The 19,480-nt window shown below is 54.1% G+C and overlaps 1 protein-coding gene across 2 annotated transcripts; it reads left to right on the top strand.

Annotated features, from left to right (window-relative positions):
- Positions 1-995: 995 nt before the first annotated feature.
- AIFM3 (AIF family member 3) lies at positions 996-19,261 on the top strand. 2 transcript variants are annotated; one of them, XM_084801766.1, is made up of 21 exons: positions 996-1,275; positions 3,300-3,475; positions 11,039-11,252; positions 11,351-11,460; positions 11,660-11,769; positions 11,864-11,908; positions 12,104-12,200; positions 12,283-12,395; positions 13,215-13,301; positions 13,668-13,759; positions 13,852-13,982; positions 14,097-14,212; positions 14,295-14,366; positions 14,455-14,518; positions 15,040-15,116; positions 15,252-15,369; positions 16,545-16,643; positions 17,509-17,584; positions 17,980-18,084; positions 18,666-18,686; positions 18,901-19,261. In XM_084801766.1, the coding sequence occupies exons 2-21, from the start codon at positions 3,445-3,447 to the stop codon at positions 18,938-18,940; spliced, it is 1,818 nt and encodes a 605-aa protein (XP_084657892.1). In that variant the 5' UTR covers positions 996-1,275; positions 3,300-3,444; the 3' UTR covers positions 18,941-19,261. The 2 variants fall into 2 exon arrangements, with proteins under 2 accessions (XP_084657892.1, XP_084657893.1); XM_084801767.1 differs by lacking the exon at positions 18,666-18,686 and having other exon boundaries at positions 997-1,275.
- The last annotated feature ends 219 nt before the right edge of the window (positions 19,262-19,480 follow it).

Raw genomic sequence — 19,480 nt, 5'->3', positions numbered from 1 at the left:
GCTGGCCCGAATTTACAGAGCTCCACCTGCCTTTGCCTCCCGAGTGCTGGGATCAAAGGCGTGCGCCACCATGCCCGGCTTTGGTCGCTTTTCTTTCTTGCTAGGGTGAGGCTAGGGATGCAAATCCTCCATGTGGGTGTGAGGTCAGCTGGTTTGAGGTCAAGGGCACCATGGCTCAGCACCTCCAGTGACGGACCTCTTCAATGGAGGGGGGGTAGCATGGATGGAAGAAGAGGAACCACACTCGGGAAAGACTGTCCTGCGTCCTCCTCTGGGAGAGGCCGCCACCATGTCTGTCTTGAGTGTACAGGCTCTGCATCTGTGTTCCGAGCAAGATTCAGGCCCTAGGACCGTATTTCTACCTATAAAATGGGTTGGGAAAGGGAAGGTGAGCGCTGCTTGCTTACTCCCAGCCGATCTTTGGAGGCACCATACGTTTTAGCAACAACAGAAGTACTTCCCTAAAATACTGCCACCGGTTCCAGTGCTGGAGGGACAACCTCTAGCTGACCACAGTGGCTCAGCCATGGAAGGAGGTGGGCAAAGCAAAATAGTGGGAACACCCAGAAAAGTGGCAGCCCTGGCTAGCCACAGACGGATTCAAGAAGGGAAAGCACCAGGGCAAATCCCAGGAATTCTCCTCGAATACAGGGTGCAAAAAAAAAAAAAAAAAAAAAAAAGTAATAAAACGCGACACGTGTGGGAGTGGGGTGAGATGGAGTTAGGACACCTAGGAGGGGCATGATTTGGTTTTCTTCTTCCGGGACATTTCATCCAGAAGTTCAACCGCCATCCCCTCCCGGCGAGTACCCGGTGCGCAGTGCCTCAGGGGGCTCAGGTCCGCCCCGCAGCCCCCTCGTGCTGCACCGCCGGCAGGTGGCTGGAAGCCTGACGTTGACCTGACTTTTGCTGCGGGGCGGGGTGGACGCCTCGGGCTCGGGCCCGCAGTGTAGCCGCAGCGCCCGCCCCGCCCCCGCCCGCTCCGCCCTGCAGGCCGGCCGCAGCCCGGCGCGGATCCCGAGCGCCCGCCCGCCCGCCCGCGTCCGCCGAGCCAGGTGAGCGCGCCTGGCCGTGTCCCGCAAGCGCCCCGCGCCCTGGGCCAGCGCGCTTGCGGATCTCTACCCTAGCGGCCGAGAGGGGCACTCAGGAGGCTGCAGCGACCCCGGTCCTTGCGGCTGCTCCCCAGCACCCCTTTTGGCTCACCGGAGCCCTCCCTACTTTCTGCTGGTCCGTTGGTTGGCCGCTGCGTCTGCCGAGGGAGCCGCCAAGAAGCCGGTAAGGGTGCTGGAAAAGGCTTCCCAGACCGAGGAAACTGCACGTGCCAAGGCAGGGAGAGTGGACAGGAGGTTACGTCAGGGGCCCCCCCTCCCCCCGAAAAGGAGAACCACACGCTGATGCTCTCCTAGGTAGCAGTCCCCAGGGCAGCTGAAGACACTGAGGGGCCTAGGCTAAGGGGGTAGGGGGGCCGGGGGATGGGGGGAGAAACCGACCTCCCACTCAACACACACCGGGAGCTAAGAGTAGGACCTGGATGGGGGAAAGGAGGCAGGCTTCTAGCTCGTTTGCCCCCAGGTGGGTCCTGGGAGCCATGCTGGAGCCGGGGAACCTCTGTAAGGTGGAGGGTAACTCAAAACCTGTTTCAGGTTGCTGGAGTCCCTGGGACGGGCCATGTAGAGTGTGCCGGGCAATGTTAGAACTTTTCTGGGCAACAAAATGCAGAGTCTCTCCCTGCAGGCCCAAGAAACTTTGCCTTTGAGTTAGGATCCTTGGCTCTAAGCTAGCCTAGCACATCCTAGGTGGAAAGCACGGAGCCTACGGACTCTCCTACCAGGCCTGGGCTCCCGAGAATAAACTTCTGGACACCCGGGAAGGGAGGGACCCCAGATTCAAAAGCCAGTCTGTTTGTAGGACCTCAGGCTCAACAGGTGAGGGCTGAAAGCAGGCCAGAAGGAGGTGAGCCGAGCTGAGGCGCGGTGACGTGAAACCAGGACCTCTAAAACGGCTCTCTAGTTCTCAGGAAGGGAGCAAGTAGGGCGGCTGGCACCAGAGTTTTATAGACAGGCCTTGGTGACAATGAGGAGGAAGGCCCTGGGCTCCTCCTCACCTGTAATTTGCAGCTAAGTTGGGGAGCCCTCTCCCACTCCCTCCTTCCTTTTAGCTTCTGGCTCTTTCCTGGGGGCTGGCCTAAGCAAGTGACTCTCAGCACTACTTCAGTGTAGACTTCAGCAAGAATTTCCAGGTGGAACAGGGCTGACTGTGGGGGAGGACGTGGAGAGACTTTGTAAACAGGGTAGTTACACCTTTGTCCCGAGCCTTGGCCAAAGTCCACATCTTCTAGAAGGCCCACCTATGGCCCTAAGGACACCATGGCTGCAGTGACTTGTTGACCAGGTACTCTTGTCCTCCTGTGTGGAGCCCCAGAGCGACCTCTGCTCATCTTAGGATTTATTAGGCTGAGGAGTGGGCCAGGCCACACTGATACCCCTAACTGCTGCTTGACCTTGACAAGACCTTGGACCCCCAGTCTTTTCTGTCTTTTGTAGGGCATGACCTCAGCACTGCACAGCCAGCATGGGGGTTGGGGAACTTATGGCTGCTGGACACGGGGCAGAGGCACGGCTGGGTTTCCCTCTCTCCCCCCCCCCCCCAACTCCATCAATCCTGGGCTGGCTGCCCACTCTTTTCCCCACAGAGCTGGGTTTCCCTGGGGACCAGTGGCTTGGCCTAGCCCCACACCCACAGCCCCCTTCCTGGCCACAGCTCTCACTAGAAGGAGGGCTGGACCCCCCTGGACCCTGGCCCTCCCTTCCCTGCTGCCTGAGGCCCAGTCATCTTTCTCCATTGCTGGGCTGGGAGCAAGGAACAATGACTCCCCCGGAAGGAGGTAGGTGATAGGGCTTGCTAGTCAGGGCAGCAGCCTAGGCTGGGCCAAGACCCTTGTCATTCTCAGTGGAGGACGCTGGTTGCCAGGGCTTGGTGGTCTTACCTAGGAAAACTGAGAGTCCCCGAGTCCCCCAGACTTGTGGGATTTAGGAAGGGGAAGTCTGGGGCTAGGGCCTCTGTATTTGCAGGCTACTTGGAGAGTGGCAGACACTAGAGCACAGAGGGTCTCCAACAGAAGCGGAGTGTGTGAGTCCTGTGCCTGAAAGCCCCAAAGGGACAGAGCTGCTACCCAGAGCACTCTACAAACCGAGTTCTGAGCTCTCCATGTGGGGCTCTCCCAGGACCCCCTCAGGACGTCTCTGACTCTACCCACACCTGCATGGGTGCCAGAACCCAGTGTCCTGTCTCCCCTCCAGGTCCTAAAGCAGCTGGTATGGCAGCTCCAGCCTCTCTGTGGACCACCGGGGGTCCAGCCTTGCAGGGGACATCCTAGACCTTGGACAGCTGGACAGCCTGCCATCTGTGCTCCTGCCAGCCAGGCCAGATCTCAGGCCATTCACCATGGGCGGCTGCTTCTCCAAGCCCAAGCCAGGTACTTCCCCTTCTCCGGCAGCCTCCCCCTCCCTCTCTGCACTCCACCAACCTCCAAAGTAGGTCAGGCTAGGCAGGAGCCCAGAATGTTAATGCATTGTGGGCAAGAGGGGTAAAAGGCGAAGCAGGCTCTCCTGGGCTCCGCTCCTACAGCAGCCCCTCTTAATCTGGGACTTTGGGTGTTAGTGGTGGGGACAGCAGCTGATCCCTCTTAGAAAGTGGAGGCCCCTACGCCTTATTGGGGAAGGGGCTGCTCCCTCCATTGCTGGAGAAGCGAGGCTCCTGGGGGGTTGTTTTTAGCCCCAGCGTGACTTCTTTGAGTCTCAGTTTCCCACTCTACACAATGGACCTGGATGCCAACCTCTTATAAAGTAGCTGACAGGGTGTGATGGGGGAGGGGAGGAGACTCTTTACCTTTTCTTATCTCCAATGTCATCATCGTCTTCGCTTCTGTGGGCCTTTTCTCCTGTTTTGTTTTTGTTTGGGTATTTGTTTTTGTTTTGTTTTTTTAATTTAATTTTATTAATTTATTCATATTACATCTCAATGGTTATCTCCTCCCTTGTATCCTTCCATTCCTCCCTCCCTCCCATTTTCCCCTTACTCCCCTCCCCTATGACTGTGACTGAGGGGGCCTCCTCCCCCTGTATATGCTCATAGGGTATCAAGTCTCTTCTTGGTATCCTGCTATCCTTCCTCTGAGTGCCACCAAGTCTCCCCATTCAGGGGACACCAGAGGCACCAGAGTACGTGTGAAAGTCAGACCCCACTCTCCACTCAACTGTGGAGAATGTCCTGTCCATTGGCTAGATCTGGGTAGGGGTTTGAAGTTTACGGCCTGTATTGTCCTTGGCTGGTGCCATAGTTTGAGCGGGACCCCTGGATATTTGTTTTTTGAGGCAGGGTCTTGCCATACTGATTGACCACGCTAGTCTCGAACTCACAGAGAGCCTCCTACCTGTGCCTTGCAAGTGCTAGGATGAAGGCACGTGCCATCATCCCCTTGCGTCTTCTCCGTTTATATAAGAGGTCCTGGCCCTCCAGTCAGAGATAGGATCCGTCCAAGGTACTAGAAGACATGGGATCTGCCGTGCCACTGGACTTATGCCTTTGGGTTTCTCCCCTCTTCCTTAGTTATAACATCTAGGAAGCAGGACCCGTAACTGTGGCAGGCATGCAGAAACTGAGGGCTTCAGAGCCCAGCCAGTGTTCCACTCACCCCTACACAACTTGCCCTGGCTGCCTCACCCCTGCTGGCTTGCTCAGCTCTCCTTTCCTGATACCCATCCGCTCGGTTACCTTGGGACTTTTTTCCCTTGCGTGGGTCTGAGGTAGGACTCAGGGGAGGGGGCAGAGCTGTGAGCCACTGGCGGTGTCAGTGGGGACTGCCCTTCCTCGCCTGCGTCTGTGCTGCCGGGCCCTACAGCCTCTGCCATAGGAGCCCACTGTCTTTGCCTCAGTTTTCCCTTCTCAGAGTGGACATGGATGTGCCAGCAGGATGCCACCCCAGTCCCGTCGTACTGGGCACACGTGGGACTGCTCGGCTGGCAGGAGACCATGGAAACAGCCTACAGTGATTTTGAAGTAACCCCAAGAAGCTGGCCTAACCAGGGACCCCCTGACTCCAGCACCTCAGATGCAGAGCTAGCCACTGTCCCCTGGCCCGGCCCTTGTCTGTCTGTCTGTTCTGTCTGTCTGTTTAGTTTTTTAGAGACAAGATCTCAGACAGCCCAGGTTGGCCTCAGACTCACTGTGGAGTTGAGGATGACCTTGGACTTGGGATCCTCCTATCTGCGTCTCCTTAATTCTGGGGTTACAGGAGCGCACCACTGTAATTAACTTTATTCAGTACTGGGGGTGGAACTCAAGGCTTTGGGGGATGCCAGGCAAACACTCTACCAATTAAGCTATACCATAATCCTTTGTTGATGTTTTTTCATGTTTATTTTTATTATTTTAACGTGTGTGTGTGTGTGTGTGTGTGTGTGTGTGTGTACACACATGTGAGTGGGGTGCACGCAGAGGTCACTAGAGTCAGGTCCCCTTGTATAGGTTGTAGTGAGCTGTCAGACGTGGGTGCGGGAACTCACGCTCTGGAAGAACAGCATGTGCTCCAGCCCTTGCTTTGTTTTGTTTTTTGTTTGTTTGTTTGTTTGCTTGCTTGTTTTTTAAAAAAAATATTTATTTTTATTTTATATATCTGAGTGTTGTGCCTGCATGTGTGTGCCTGTGGTCTCCTGAAACTGGAGTTACAGACTGTTAATTGTAAGCCACACTGTGGGTCTGGGAATCAAACCTGGGTCCTCTGCAAAAGCAGCAAATACTCTTCACTCTTGACCTCTGAGCCATCCTACTCCCCTACCTTCTTAAAAAAATACTTATTTATTTATTTATTATTATATATACAGTGCTCTGCCTGCATGTACACCTGCATGCTAGAAGATGGCACCAGATCTCATTATAGATGGCTGTGAGCCACCATGTGGTTGCTGGGAGTTGAACTCAGGACCTTTGGAAGGGTAGTCAGTGCGCTTAACCTCTGAGCCAGCTCTCCAGCCCTCCAGCGCCCCTTTTAAAGACAGAGTTTACTATGTAGCCCTAAATGACCTAGAACTCACTACATAGACCAGGCTGGCCTTGAACCTGCTGTGTGCCTCCCATATGCTGGGGTTACAGGCATGAGCTATCACACCTAGTTTGTTTTTATTTTGTTTTTGTTGTTGTTGTTGTTGTTGTTGTTTCTTTTTCTTTTTTTTCCCTGAGACAGGGTTTCTATGTGTAGCCTTGGCTGTCCTAGACTCCCTTTGTAGACCAGGCTGGCCTCGAACTCACAGCAATCCGCCTGCTTCTGCCTCCCGAGTGCTTGGGATTAAAGGTTTGTGCCACCACACCCGACCAGTTTATGTTTTTAAAACTTTGTATTTTAAAGGAGGAGAGATTTGTTTTGAGTTACAGTTGAGGGCACATATGTGATGAAGGCCTGGCTGTGGGTGGCTTTGAGATGGTGAGAACATTCAATAGCTGGTCACATCTCTGTCTTCCCCTTTCTCGAGGATGTTGCTGTGCGGCTCTGGCTGGTCTCAAGGTGGCTGGCTAGTCTTGGTACTCACAGGCAGTGTTAAAACTTGGACTCTTTAACCCTTGAAACAGGGTTTCTCTGTGTAGCCCGGGCTTGCTCTGTAGAGCAGGTTGGATTTAAAGTCACGGAGATGCGTCTGCTTCTGCCTCCCGAGTGTTGGGATTGAGGGTTTGTGCCATCACTCCTGGCAGCTCTTTGTTCCTTCCCTGTGTCAGAACTGGTGGAGAGTGGCTGAGAGGATGGCTCAGTAAGTAAGGTACCCACACACAAGGTGATGAGGGCCTGGTTCAGATCCCCAGAACCCACATGAAAACCAGGTGTGGTGGTGTGCACCTGTAACCTGGTCCTGGGGGTAGGAAGAAGGCAGTGTGGCCAAGTGGCCAATCACTTGGGAAGCAGTGGCAGGATCTCTGTGAGTTCGAGGCCAGCCTGGTCTACAAAGGGAGTCTAGGACAGCCAGGACTTTTACACAGAGAGACCCTGTCTCGAAACCTCTCCCCAAAAGTGTGTATGTGGCGGGGGTAGGTCTCCTGGTGCCAACTACTGGCCCTCATATGCACACTCAGATAATGTGTATGTACATCCCCCTACACACACACACACACACACACACACACACACACACACACACACACACATCTACCCCCATCTTCAGTGTCCATCACACACTAAAAAAAAAAACCAAACACTACTGGAAAGTACAGTTCTCTTGATCTGGCCATCTATTTACCTTCTCTTAGAGTTTTGTTCTTTATCATCTCTTCAGGAAGCTCAGAGCTCACTGGCTGGGATGTGTAGCTCAGCTGTAGGGTGAGTGTTGAACACGTTAGAGGCCATGGGTTTACTCTCCTAGCACTAAAACCAAACCAAGCCCAATAAAAAAAAACAAACCCAAGGGGCTGGAGAGATGGCTCAGAGGTTAAGAGCACTGACTGCTCTTCCAAAGGTCCTGAGTTCAATTCCCAACAACCACATGGTGGCTCACAACCATCTATAATGTGATCTGATGCCCTCTTCTGGTGTGCAGGTGTACATGCAGGCAGAGCACCGTATACATAATAGTAAGTAAATAAATAAATAAAACAAACCTGAAAAAACTACTGCACAGTTCCAACATGGAGCCTTTGTTCTAGTGACATGATCAGCAAATGGTGCCCTTGGTTCCTCCCTAACCCCTTTAAAAAAATATTTATTTATTCATTATTTATACATATTCTGCCCACATGTGTGCCTGCCTGCCAGAAGAGGGCACCAGATCTCATTGTAGATGGTTGTGAGCCACCATGTGGTCGCTGGGAATTGAACTCAGGACCTTTGGAAGAGCAGACAGTGCTCTCAATCTCTGAGCCCCCTAACCCCTTTTTGAGGCAGGATCTTACCTGGTAACCCAGGCTGGCCTAGAAGTCATGGTGAAGCCCAGGCTAGCCCTGAGCTCATGGCAGTTCTCTACCTCAGCCTCCCAAGTGCGGGTCCCTCCCCTTTGCTGCTGTGCTCAGCGGGAGTCCCTTCAGTGACCTCTCCATACCCTGGTCTCTCATTCTGTGGCTCGAGGCTCAGGAGGCTTGAGGCTCTGGTGGGCTGTTGAGGTCAATAAAGCTAGGGTTGGCCCGGCTCTGTGTGTAGGTGGGGTCCTCCTCCTAGCCTTCCTTTCTGCTGTTTCTCCTGACCTTGTGACTCCCCCAGTGAGCGTGCCCTGGAGTCTTCTAGAAGGAAGCAGAGCTTAGCAGCCTGACTTGCTGGCCGGCTGGCTTCCGGCCAGGCTGTTCCTGTGGACTCCCACAGTTCTCACCACTGCTCTCAGCTGAGCCTGACATATTTTTCTTCTAAACATGCTAACACCATTACATAAAGCGTGTTAGGTGGAGTCCCCACCCCCACGTGACAGGCCCCACAGGGTGGCTGTGTGCTCCTGGGTCCTCCTCACCGTGCCCAGGCAAATTGCAGCTCTTTGCCTTTGTCCCCTGCCTGAGTGGGAGGCTGGGATGCGGAAGAGGGGCACTTGGCCCAAAAATGCAAGGATCCAGGACCCATGTGGGGCCTACAAAGCCGGAGGACACAACTATGGGGACTGTACCTGAGCAGCTGTGTGTGAGCTAGCCACCACTGGAGGGATGGGGGTCCAAGTACAGGCCAAGAGGTGTGTAACTCAGAAGCCAGGCTGGTCCTTCTTGTTTCTGAGGTGGAGGGGTTCAGAGGTACAAACAGGAGAGAGGCTTTGATGCCTGGGGGGATGGGGAGAGGAGCCACCTGCTCCAGATAGCCCATGCTGTGCCAGCGCTTAGCTTCTTCCTCCTCAGCCTCCTCCCTACCGGAGCAGCCCAGGAGACCGGATTAGGGCTGCTCAAAATTCTGTTTATTATTCTCTTCTAATTAAAAAAAAAAAAACATGAAACACCACAGGCATGTCATGGGGATTTTGGGGAATGCAGAAAGTTCAAAGAGGAAAATCTGACTGTCCAGCTCCCTCCAACTGCTCTCCTGGAGCAGGCCCCATGGACACTACGGAGCCTCTGTGTGGTGGCCATGGACCTGCCCCTCTGTGCTGCCCATGTCTACCCTTAGTGGTTGCATTGCCAGGGCTGCAGACACAGAGGCGTCAACCTCATAGGGTTTGGTAAATGCTGAGTAAATCTCAAGCTGATGGATGTGGCTTATATGAAGAAGTGAAAGCCAGGCAGTGGTGGCGCACCCCTGGAATCCTAGCACTTGGGAGGCAGAGGCCGGTGGATCTCTGTGAGTTCAAGGCCAGCCTGGTCTACACAGTGAGGGAATTCAGGACAGTCAAGGGCTACACAGAGACCTTATCTCAAAAAAACCAGAAGAAGAAGAAGAAGTTGAAACTAGGGACTGGAGAGCTGGCTGCTCTTGCAGAGGACCCAGGTTTGATTCCCAGTACTCACGTGGCAGCTCACAACTGTCACTGCAGCTCTAGGAGATCTAATGCCCTCTTCTGTCTCTGTGGGTGCCACACACACACATGGTACCCAGACAGACGTCCAGGGCAAACACCCATATATATAAAAAAATTAAAAAAATTTTTTTTGAGACAGGGTTTCTCTGTGTAGCCTTGCCTGTCCTGGAACTCACTTTGTAGATCAGGCTGGAGAGATGGCCAAGCAGATAAGAGCACCGGCTGCTCTTCCAGAGGTCTTGAGTTCAGTTCCCTGCCGCTACATGCTAGATCACAGCTGTCTATAGCTGTAGTCCCATGGGATCTGATGCTCTCTCCTATGTACAGATAGACATATAGACAAAACTTCCACATATAATAAGTAATTATTAGCTGGGTGTGGTGGCATACGCCTTTTATCCCAGCACTCGGGAGGCAGAGGCAGGCGGGTCACTGTGAGTTTGAGGCCAGCTTAGTCTACAAAGCAAGTCTAGGACAGCCAAGGCTACACAGAGAAACCTTGTCTCAAAAAAACAAACAAACAAACAAAAATAATTATTTTAAAAAATCATGTAGATAAAAAGAAATTGAAGTCATGCCCTGTACTTTACCTCCCTTTTTTTTGTGGCATTGGAGACGTGGTTTCACCATGCTAGGCCATTCTGCTACCGAGCCATGCCCTGACTGGAATATACCTTTTCCCCCAGGTAGGTGCCCGAGGAGGACCTTAAATTCCTGATTCTCCTGTCTCCACCTCCTAAGTGTCAGATCACAGCTGTGTGCTGCCCACTCTGGCTTTTAAAAAATTAATTTGTTGTTGTTACTGCTATTGCTGCAGCTCCGAGGATCTAGAGGCTGCGTGTGCAAGCACTGCACCACTGAGCAATAGACACTCGCTGGCTGTGGTCCAAGCAGGGCCTGCCTGTGAGCACACCGCTTGGGAAGCAAGGCAGGAGGACCAGGAACTCAAAGATGCCATCAGCTGTGTGTTGAAGTTGAGGCTGTAATAGTCTGACTGCACTAGACTGTCTAAAAACCAAACCAAACAAATCCCAAAACAATAGTAAATACTTAAAGCTGCCATCAGGAAAGTTCCAAGGAATGTGGTCCCCGTCCCTACCTCCACCCTTCTTGTCCTTTGATGTCGGGTCTCACTTTGTACTCTAGATCAGTCTGGGGCTGTGACCACAGGTCTCAACCCCATTGACAGTCAGAACAGTGGACTCTGTTCCCCATTACCTGGAATCACGGGAGCTGCAAAAGTGTCTCCAAGCGGGGACAGCATCTTTGTCCATCGTTAGAGAGATGAGTTGGCATGGAGGTTCTTTCCTCTAGTCATTCCTAGATAAAATGACTCCAGGCGTGACAAGAGCTGTGTTCTGTGACTCCCTCACTAAATTTCATCAGTGGGAAAATAAAAGTCTCTGGGCTGGCTGTAGCTCAGTGGTGGGGTGCTGAGCCTGACTGGAGGGAGACCCTGGGTTCTTCAACAAGAAGACCACACAGAGAAGTGAATGAAGCCAAGCACCTCTTGCTGGCCTGTGGGATGGAAACAGGGCTGCTTCGGCTAGGGCTCATGGCTGCTCTGTCCACAGTGGAACTCAAGATCGAAGTGGTACTGCCAGAGAAAGAGCGAGGCAAGGAGGAGCTGTCAGCCAGCGGAAAGGGCAGCCCCCGGGCTTACCAGGGCAACGGCGCAGCCCGCCGCTTCCACGCCGAAGAGCGTCTGCCAGCCCCGCAACCCTACCCCAGCCCTCAGGACTGTGTGGAGGCTACTGTCTGCCATGTCAAGGACCTGGAGAATGGCCAGTGGGTGCTGGGCTGGGAGGGTGGTGGTAGGGCTGGGGGTGGAGGGCTTCAGCTGTTCTGGGCTTCTGGCTTGATCTCTGAGCACAGCCCCTCCCCAGGATGCGGGAAGTGGAGCTGGGCTGGGGAAAGGCGTTGCTGGTGAAGGACAGTGGGGAATTCCACGCCCTGGGCCATAAGTGTCCACACTATGGAGCACCCTTGGTAAAAGGTAAGAAAGTGTGAGGCACACAGGGGAGGTGGGATTATGACCGTCCATGCCTATATAGGGGTTCCAGCAGGCCGCAGGGCCCTTATCCATTTGTGGGGGCTCCTGGGTTGAGCAGAGGTCCAGCAGGATCCAGTTCCAAGGAGCCCTAGAGTGCAGTCACTGAGCATGCGCTAGTCTGGCACCCATTTGCCTCCCCTAGGTGTACTGTCTCGGGGCCGCGTACGCTGCCCCTGGCACGGTGCCTGCTTCAACATCAGTACGGGGGATTTAGAGGACTTCCCAGGCCTGGACAGTCTGCAGAAGTTCCAGGTAGGGCTGGGAAAGTGGTGTGGTGGGAGCCTGCGGTGTGGAGTCGGGGACCGAAGCATCTCAAAGTTTGGTGCTGATGCTGCCGCCCTCTCAGGTGAAGATTGAGAAGGAGAAGGTGACTGTCCGGGCAAGCAAGCAGGTACCAGGGTGACTTGGGGGGTTCCCGAGGCCCAGGTTTGAGAGGAAGGGTGTCAAACAGGCTGGGAGGGTATCCTGGCCAGCAAGAACAAACCTGTGGCATAGCCATGCGGTGGGAGGGAACCTGGCCCGGGAGCGGCATTGAGGGATCGTAGGGTGGAGATGAAGCTGCCCTTCATCCCTGCACCACTCCCAGGCCCTGCAGCTGCAGCGAAGGACAAAGGTGATGGCCAAGTGTATCTCTCCGAGTGCCGGCCACAGCAGTAGCACCAACGTGCTCATAGTGGGTGCAGGTTGGTGTCGGGATAATGGAAGAAAGGCGGAGCTTGGAGGGTGGGAGAGACCTTGGCCGTGGCCCATGGTCCTGTCCCTCAGGTGCTGCGGGCCTACTGTGTGCGGAGACCCTGAGACAGGAGGGTTTCTCAGACCGGATCGTCCTTTGCACACTGGACAGACATCTGCCCTATGACCGGGCCAAGCTCAGCAAGGTAGGAGTAGGATGGGTCAGTACCTGGGTCCTTACCCCTCTGGGTTCCGGTCACGTCCACGTGGAGCCTGGCCTGTCACACACTGGAGGTCTGGCTGACTGTTTTCCCCTGTCTATGGTACTCCTAAGAGATCTGGGTTTGTACAGTTCTGCCCTACAAACCCCACTTGACCAGAATGCCCTCACCCTCCCTGGCCTCTATGTCCTCTCTACAGTAAAGTAGAATGTCAAGAATATAGGTGCTGGAGAGATGGCTCAGTGGTTAAGAGCACTGTCTGCTCTTCCAGAGGTCATGAGTTCAATTCCCAGCAACCACATGGCAGCTCACAACGGTCTGTAACTCCAGTTCCAAGGGATCTGACACCTTCACACTAATGCACATAAAATAAAATTAAATAAATTGTTTTTTAAAAAGATTTATTTATTATTATGTATACAGTGCTCTGCCTTACACCTGCAGGTCAGAAGAGGGCACCAGATCACATTATAGATGATTGTGAGCCACCATGTGGTCTCTGGGAATTGAACTCAGGACCTCTGGAAGAGCAGTCAGTGCTCTTAACTTCTGAGCCATCTCTCCAGCCCTAAATAAATTATTAAAAAAAAAAAAAAGAATGTAATGCATGTACCTCTTACCTTAGCACTTAGGAGGCAGAGACAGGTTGATCTCTATGAGTTTGATACATACAACTAGTTCCAGGACAGCCAGAGCTAAAACCTGAGACCCTGTCTCAAAAAAAAAAAAAAAAAAAAAAAAAAAGTGGAGTAGCCACCATCCTGCCATCTGCCCTGACTCGTGGGCATGGTGGTGTTTCCCCAGTCCCTGGATGCACAGCCTGAACAACTGGCCTTGAGGCCCAAGGAATTCTTCCGGGCCTATGGCATCGAGGTGCTCACTGAAGCCCAGGTATGAGGGAAAGAGTGGGAACGGGTGATGAAAAAGCTCCCAGGGAACCAGAAATGACCCGAGGGCACGTGTACCCCTGGAGATGCCATGGGTGCTCGGCCTTCTGTCCAGGCCTGGGACCCAGCAGGGAGCTGTCTTCCTGGGAGTGGGGGGCTGGGATGGTCTGATCCCGACAGATACTAGAAAAAACAGCTTTGAGGAGTCAGGGGATGCCTAAAGTTTAGAGAGAGGAGCCCAGGCTGTGGGGCTGCCCTGAGGTTGCCGCCCAGAAGTCTAACTTCCGGGTCCTGGGGGGGGGCAGTGTCTTGTGAACAATGGGGGGCCACGCCTGTGCTGAGATCTTGCTCTGCCCACTCCGGGCTACAGGTGGTCACGGTGGACGTGAGGAATAAGAAGGTTGTGTTCAAGGACGGCTTCAAGCTGGAGTACAGCAAGCTGCTGCTGGCCCCGGGAAGCAGGTATGGTGACCGCCTTCTGCCTCCAGCAGACGCTAGGCAGCTAGCTGGCCATCTGCCAGGGCAGCAGCCCCACTAACACTGCGGAATCTTAGCCCTAAGACCCTGAACTGCAAAGGCAAAGATGTGGAGAATGTGTTCACCATCCGCACCCCCGAGGACGCCAATCGCGTGGTGCGGCTGGCCCGGGGCCGCAATGCTGTTATTGTGGGAGCAGGCTTCCTGGGTGAGTAGCTTCAGGGGGAGGTGGGTGGTGTTTAGCTGCCACGGCCCTGTCCTAGGCTGTGTTGGCCCTAGGTGTCCCAAGTGCCAGCCTCGCCACTCCCTGCCCATCACCCAGGGATGGAGGTGGCTGCCTATCTGACTGAGAAGGCCCACTCAGTGTCTGTGGTAGAGTTGGAGGAGACGCCCTTCCGGAAGTTCCTGGGGGAGCGTGTCGGGCGTGCCCTTATGAAGGTGAGTCTGTTCCACTGCTCAGGTGGACTAGCCTGACCCCAGGCTCGTGTCTCACCCATGGCTCATGCGTCTCCTTGCACAGATGTTTGAAAACAACCGGGTGAAGTTCTACATGCAGACTGAGGTGTCTGAGCTGCGGGCTCAGGAGGGCAAGGTGAGCTTTTCTCTCTGCTGCTGCCACTGTTCGTCTCCCCCAGGGCTCAGAAACTGTGCCCACTTGCTCACCCACTCCCTCCCCGCAGCTGCAGGAGGTGGTGCTGAAGAGCAGCAAGGTTCTGCGGGCAGATGTCTGCGTGGTGGGCATTGGTGAGTAGGAAGCTGAGCAGATGCTAGTGAGCAGAACTGTCTATACACCCTCCAGTGACTTGGGACACTACTCGAGCCTCAGTTTCCACATCTGTAAAATGGGACCTCAGTGGTACCCACTCCACAGGACCAGTGGGAAAGGTGTGTCCCTGGCTTAGCCCAGGCCTCTCATCGAGCAGGTGCTTGCTGTCAGCTAATACAGAGGACACAGACAAGTCTTTTATTGGCTCCTATGCCCGCTGACGTAGTAGTTTGGGGAGGAGCTGAGATGGAAGACGGCAACACAGGGTTGGAGAGGCATGGCTGTGGACCCCCATCAGAGAGTTGTATAGCACTTTGTTGGGGCCCAGTGGGAAGCACAGAACCTGAAGATGGGGTGCAGAGGGCAGGATACATGAAGACCCCAGGTGGGCAGCGTATGGGTGATTAATCCTGAGCAGGCAGGTACAGCAAGAGTGGAGAGAGCTGAGACAGGAGCAAGGCAGGACCAGGCTGAGGATGCATGGCTTCTGTCCCCTTAGGTGCGGTACCTGCCACGGGCTTCCTGAGGCAGAGCGGCATTGGTCTGGATGCCCGAGGTTTCATCCCCGTCAACAAGGTGGGGCTGGATGAAGTGGGTAGGGTGCTGGGTGGACCATGGCTGGGCGTCCATGTCAGCCCCGCCCCCACCTGTGCCCCCATCCCCCATCTCCCCTTCCATGCCACCCACAGAACCCTGGCCCTCTTCCCACAGATGATGCAGACCAACATCCCAGGCGTGTTTGCTGCTGGTGATGCTGTCACCTTTCCCCTTGCCTGGAGGAACAATCGGAAAGTGAACATCCCACACTGGCAGATGGCTCATGCCCAGGGTATGGCCAGCCCTGAGGCAAGTTAAGGGCTGGCTGGTAGGCCATCCCAGGGTCTCAGGCACCTTCAGGCCCATTCCCCAGTTGCCGATCCGAGTCTTAAGTTCAAGGCTTGGTGGTGGCTTGTTCACCAATCTTTATCCGGTGGTCTATCAGTGCACAGAACGGGCTGTCTCCAGAGACCCCCTGTGTATACCAATTAGCTGGGCAAACCCCTCCCCAGTCCATTTGTCTTTTCACCATCCTTTTTTGTTCTCAAGGTCATGTATTTGGCAGTTTCTCCTTGGCCAGCAGTCACCACAGAGGGAGAAAGGGTTTATTTAGTAGGCTAGCTTCATACTCAGGGCCTGTCTTTCTTGCACCATTAGACCACCTCTGCGAGCTCAGTTGCTTTATGAATCCCTGGAGGCAGCTGGCTAGCCCAGACTCGGCTGGGTTCTTGTGCCTTTTGTGGAATTGCCTCTCTCAACATCTGGTAGCCACCAGGTTCCCTGAGCCTCATGGACTATGAACAACTAGTCTCAGTCCCTAAGATGCATGTACCAGTGTGTTAACAGCCTCAAGACCTTATAAGCAACCTTCCCACTCCTAGTCTTGAACAAAGGACGTCCCTCATGCCTTATTTACCTTCCCTTTCTTCTTCTGTCACCACTATCTGAAGGTCTGATGATAGTGGCATCTCCTAAGTCCAGTATCTGTTCAAAGTCAAGGTCTAAAGTTGCTATGGGAGAATAAGAAACCAAAGGCTACTCCTTGGCCAAATATAATCAGGACTTGAGGCTCTCCACAGATCTTTCAGTGTCCTCTGCTGTAGATTCAGGTGGAGCTTTAGGAGTGGAAAGCCACCTGTGCTAACTGTGCAGGCACTACATGTGGCTGTCATTTCTCCTCTGGCCTCTGTGTTCCATTGTCCTCTGTCTTTCCACCTGATATGTGTGATTAGTTGTCTGTGTACACAATTGTGGAGTAGCTCACAACCCCGGTAGACCTTTGAGAAGTACAACAGATCATTCAAAGAGGAGTGACGTAAGTGGATCTCTTGGGGCCACCAGTTAACTGGTGGGCTATGTATGGGCTGAACACAATGCCTGTCAAGGGTCCCGAGAGTGGGCTGGGCAGGCCGTGTCAGGTGCAGGTGGTGGGGAGGGGTCCAGCTCTCATCACCTGGGGTCTTTCAGGGCGTGTAGCGGCTCAGAACATGCTGGCACAGGAGGCGGAGATCAACACAGTACCCTATCTGTGGACCGCCATGTTCGGCAAGAGCCTGCGCTACGCGGGTAACTAAAAGCCTGTCGTGCGGGTGGGGGTTGGCCTACAGCTGTTAGGGCTAGGGCCTGAAGGCATTTCAGGTTTAAAGGTGAGGGTTGGGTCCAGTCCGGACTAAGAATTGGCAAACAAGAGCTGGCTTGGTGCAGGTGTGGTTGTGTACTGGAATCCCAGCAGCGTGGAGGCTGAGAAGGGAAGGTCAGGAATCGGAGGCCAATTTGGGCTAAATGTTGAGACTTAGGTGGTGGGGCTAGGAACTGCTTAGGAGCAGAGGGTTAGTGAGATGGCTCGGTAGGTGAGGGTTCTTGCTGCCTTGTTGATGATCTGAGTTTGACTTCCAGGACCTACATAGTGGAAGGAGAAAATCAACTCCTGAAAGTTGTTATCTGACCTCCATACACACACACACTAAATACATATAATAAAAAAAGAGTAGGGAGCTGGGTGTGGTGGGGCACGCTTTAATCCCAGCACTCGGGAGGCAGAGGCAGGCGGATCACTGTGAGTTCGAGGCCAGCCTGGTCTACAAAGGGAGTCCAGGACAGCTAAGGCTACACAGAAAAACTGTCTCAAACACACACACACACACACACACACACACACACACACACACACGAGTAAGGGTAGGAGCCAGGCACAGTGGCACAAGCCTTTAGTCCCAGTACTTGAGAGGCAGAGGCAAACAAATCTCTAAGTTCAAGGCCAGCCTGATCTACGGAGTTCTAGGATAGCCAGGGCTACACAGAGAAACCGTGCCTCAAGCGAAGAGAGGCGTGGGAGGGAAGCTGGTTGTTTGGACAGGAGTTAGGAGGGCAGGCTAGGGAGCCTGTGACTACTCTGTCCCCTTCCCCAATTCACACGGACACCCTCCCACAGGCTACGGCGAAGGCTTCGATGATGTCATCATTCAGGGGGATCTGGAGGAGATGAAGTTTGTGGCTTTTTATACCAAGTGAGAGCGATGGGGTGCAACGGGAGCGTGGAAGAGCGGGAGTGCTGTGGGAATAGGTAGTGTTAGCCAAGCAGGAGGGCCTTGGCGAAGCAAGTGAATGGCAAGGAGGGCTTAGTCGGGCAGGAGCCATTGCAAAGGGAAGATGAGGAGGAAGCAGTAACAGTCCTTCCATGCATCAGACAGTACCGTGTCTCCTGGACATTTCTTTGAGGTGAGTGTCCACACTGAGGTAGGTGTCTACGATGAGGGAAGACGTACTGATAGAGAAAAGGTAATGAACGCTAAAGCGGGGCCCACCCCTGAGCTGTGCTAAGGGCTGGAGCTTCCTAGGGTAGCTAACAGTGCTGGGACCAGCGGAGGGCTGGGTGCTCAGGACATCCTGTTTCCCTGAACAGAAGTGACGAAGTGATCGCTGTGGCCAGCATGAACTACGATCCCATCGTATCCAAGGTGGCTGAGGTGCTGGCCTCAGGTCGAGCCATCCGGAAGCGGGAGGTGGAGTGAGTGCGCGGGTGGGGGGTGGGTGTCCTGGGTGGGAGCTATTCAAGCTACCATGCAGCCTGTTGTCCTCACAGTCCTGTGGAGCTCTTCTCACTGTCAGGCCCCATGGCTCCTGGGTAAGATGAGGGATAGAAGTTGACAGGATGTGATCCCAGGGAACCAGTGTGTGTCCCAGAGAGGAGCAGCGCTGTTAGGTGGAGGCAAAGCCCACTGCATTGAGTGCACCCAGCCCGGGGCTCCTGACCAGTGTGATTTGTGCTAAGCTTGGCAGAAGCTAGGTGGGGAAATAGTGATGTTGCCAGATGTGCCGTACACGGAGAGTCAGGTGGTTACACGGCATCCGGGAGGCAGTGGACACCAGCCCTTTTCTTTATCCCATCACAGTGCCAATGAGAGTCCTCTGTAGCTTGACCTGTCTGTACAGAGCACTTCCAGGGGCGAGGGCCAGGGCCAGAGGTGCTGAGGGGCTGAAGGCTAGGTGACGGGTAAACCCTGGAGTGGAAACAGTGGAAGACTCAGTACACCTGATAAATGACATGCTTTCTCTGGCCTTCTGTTTTTCCCTCTTGCCTTCGCAAAGGTTGTTTATGCTGCACAGCAAGTACGTGTGTTCTCTGTCTTTCCTGTGGACTGCTCTGCGTCTTTCTTCCCCCAGCCCAGTGGAAAACCCTCCTACCCGGCCCAAGTCCTTTCCCTATGGGGCACCCGGCTTTGATCAGTCCCTGCTGGTGTCTTCGAGAGTCATTTGCTCATGGTGCCTAGAGCGGGGAACCGGCCTTCTTCTGCCCTGACCGATCCTCCTCTCGTCCCTGCAGAACCGGTGACATGTCTTGGCTCACAGGAAAAGGATCCTGAGCTCTCACGTGGAGTGGACTTGGGCAGGCCCTGGGGGCACCAAGGTCAGAGGCCAAGTCCTGGTGCAAGTGCCAATCTCCAATATCCCAGGATCCGCCGGGGTGGAATCTGAGTCCTCCCAGGGCTTGCCTTCAACTGTCTGCCTCCCTCAGAGAGAGGTTACTACTGCCTCCAGAAGATGGTCCGTCCCCAAGGCCTCAGCTGTCTCTGACAGCTGGGTTTACAGGCAGGACAGGCTCTGCCGCTGTGTCCTCTACCAGGACCATTTTCCTCAGCAAGACCTTGCAACATTACCTTAAAATTAAAACAGACGTATCTGTAGATGCCTGTCCCAATGTAATTGAGCCAGCACTTAAGAGAGAGTGCCAGGTACGAAGTGATGAATCAGTAATAGCAGCACTCAAGGTAGAGGCAGGAGGATCACAAGTTTGAGTCCATCCTGAGCTACCGGAGAGCTTGTTTTAGCTGTGGTGGCGCACGCCTTTAATCCCAGCACTTGGGAGGCAGAGGCAGGCGGATCGCTGTGAGTTCGAGGCCAGC

This window comes from Acomys minous (assembly GCF_964271855.1).
Source record: "Acomys minous genome assembly, chromosome: 11".
NCBI classification, from domain to species: domain Eukaryota; kingdom Metazoa; phylum Chordata; class Mammalia; order Rodentia; family Muridae; genus Acomys; species Acomys minous.
This window is presented reverse-complemented; position numbering and strand designations above follow the sequence as displayed.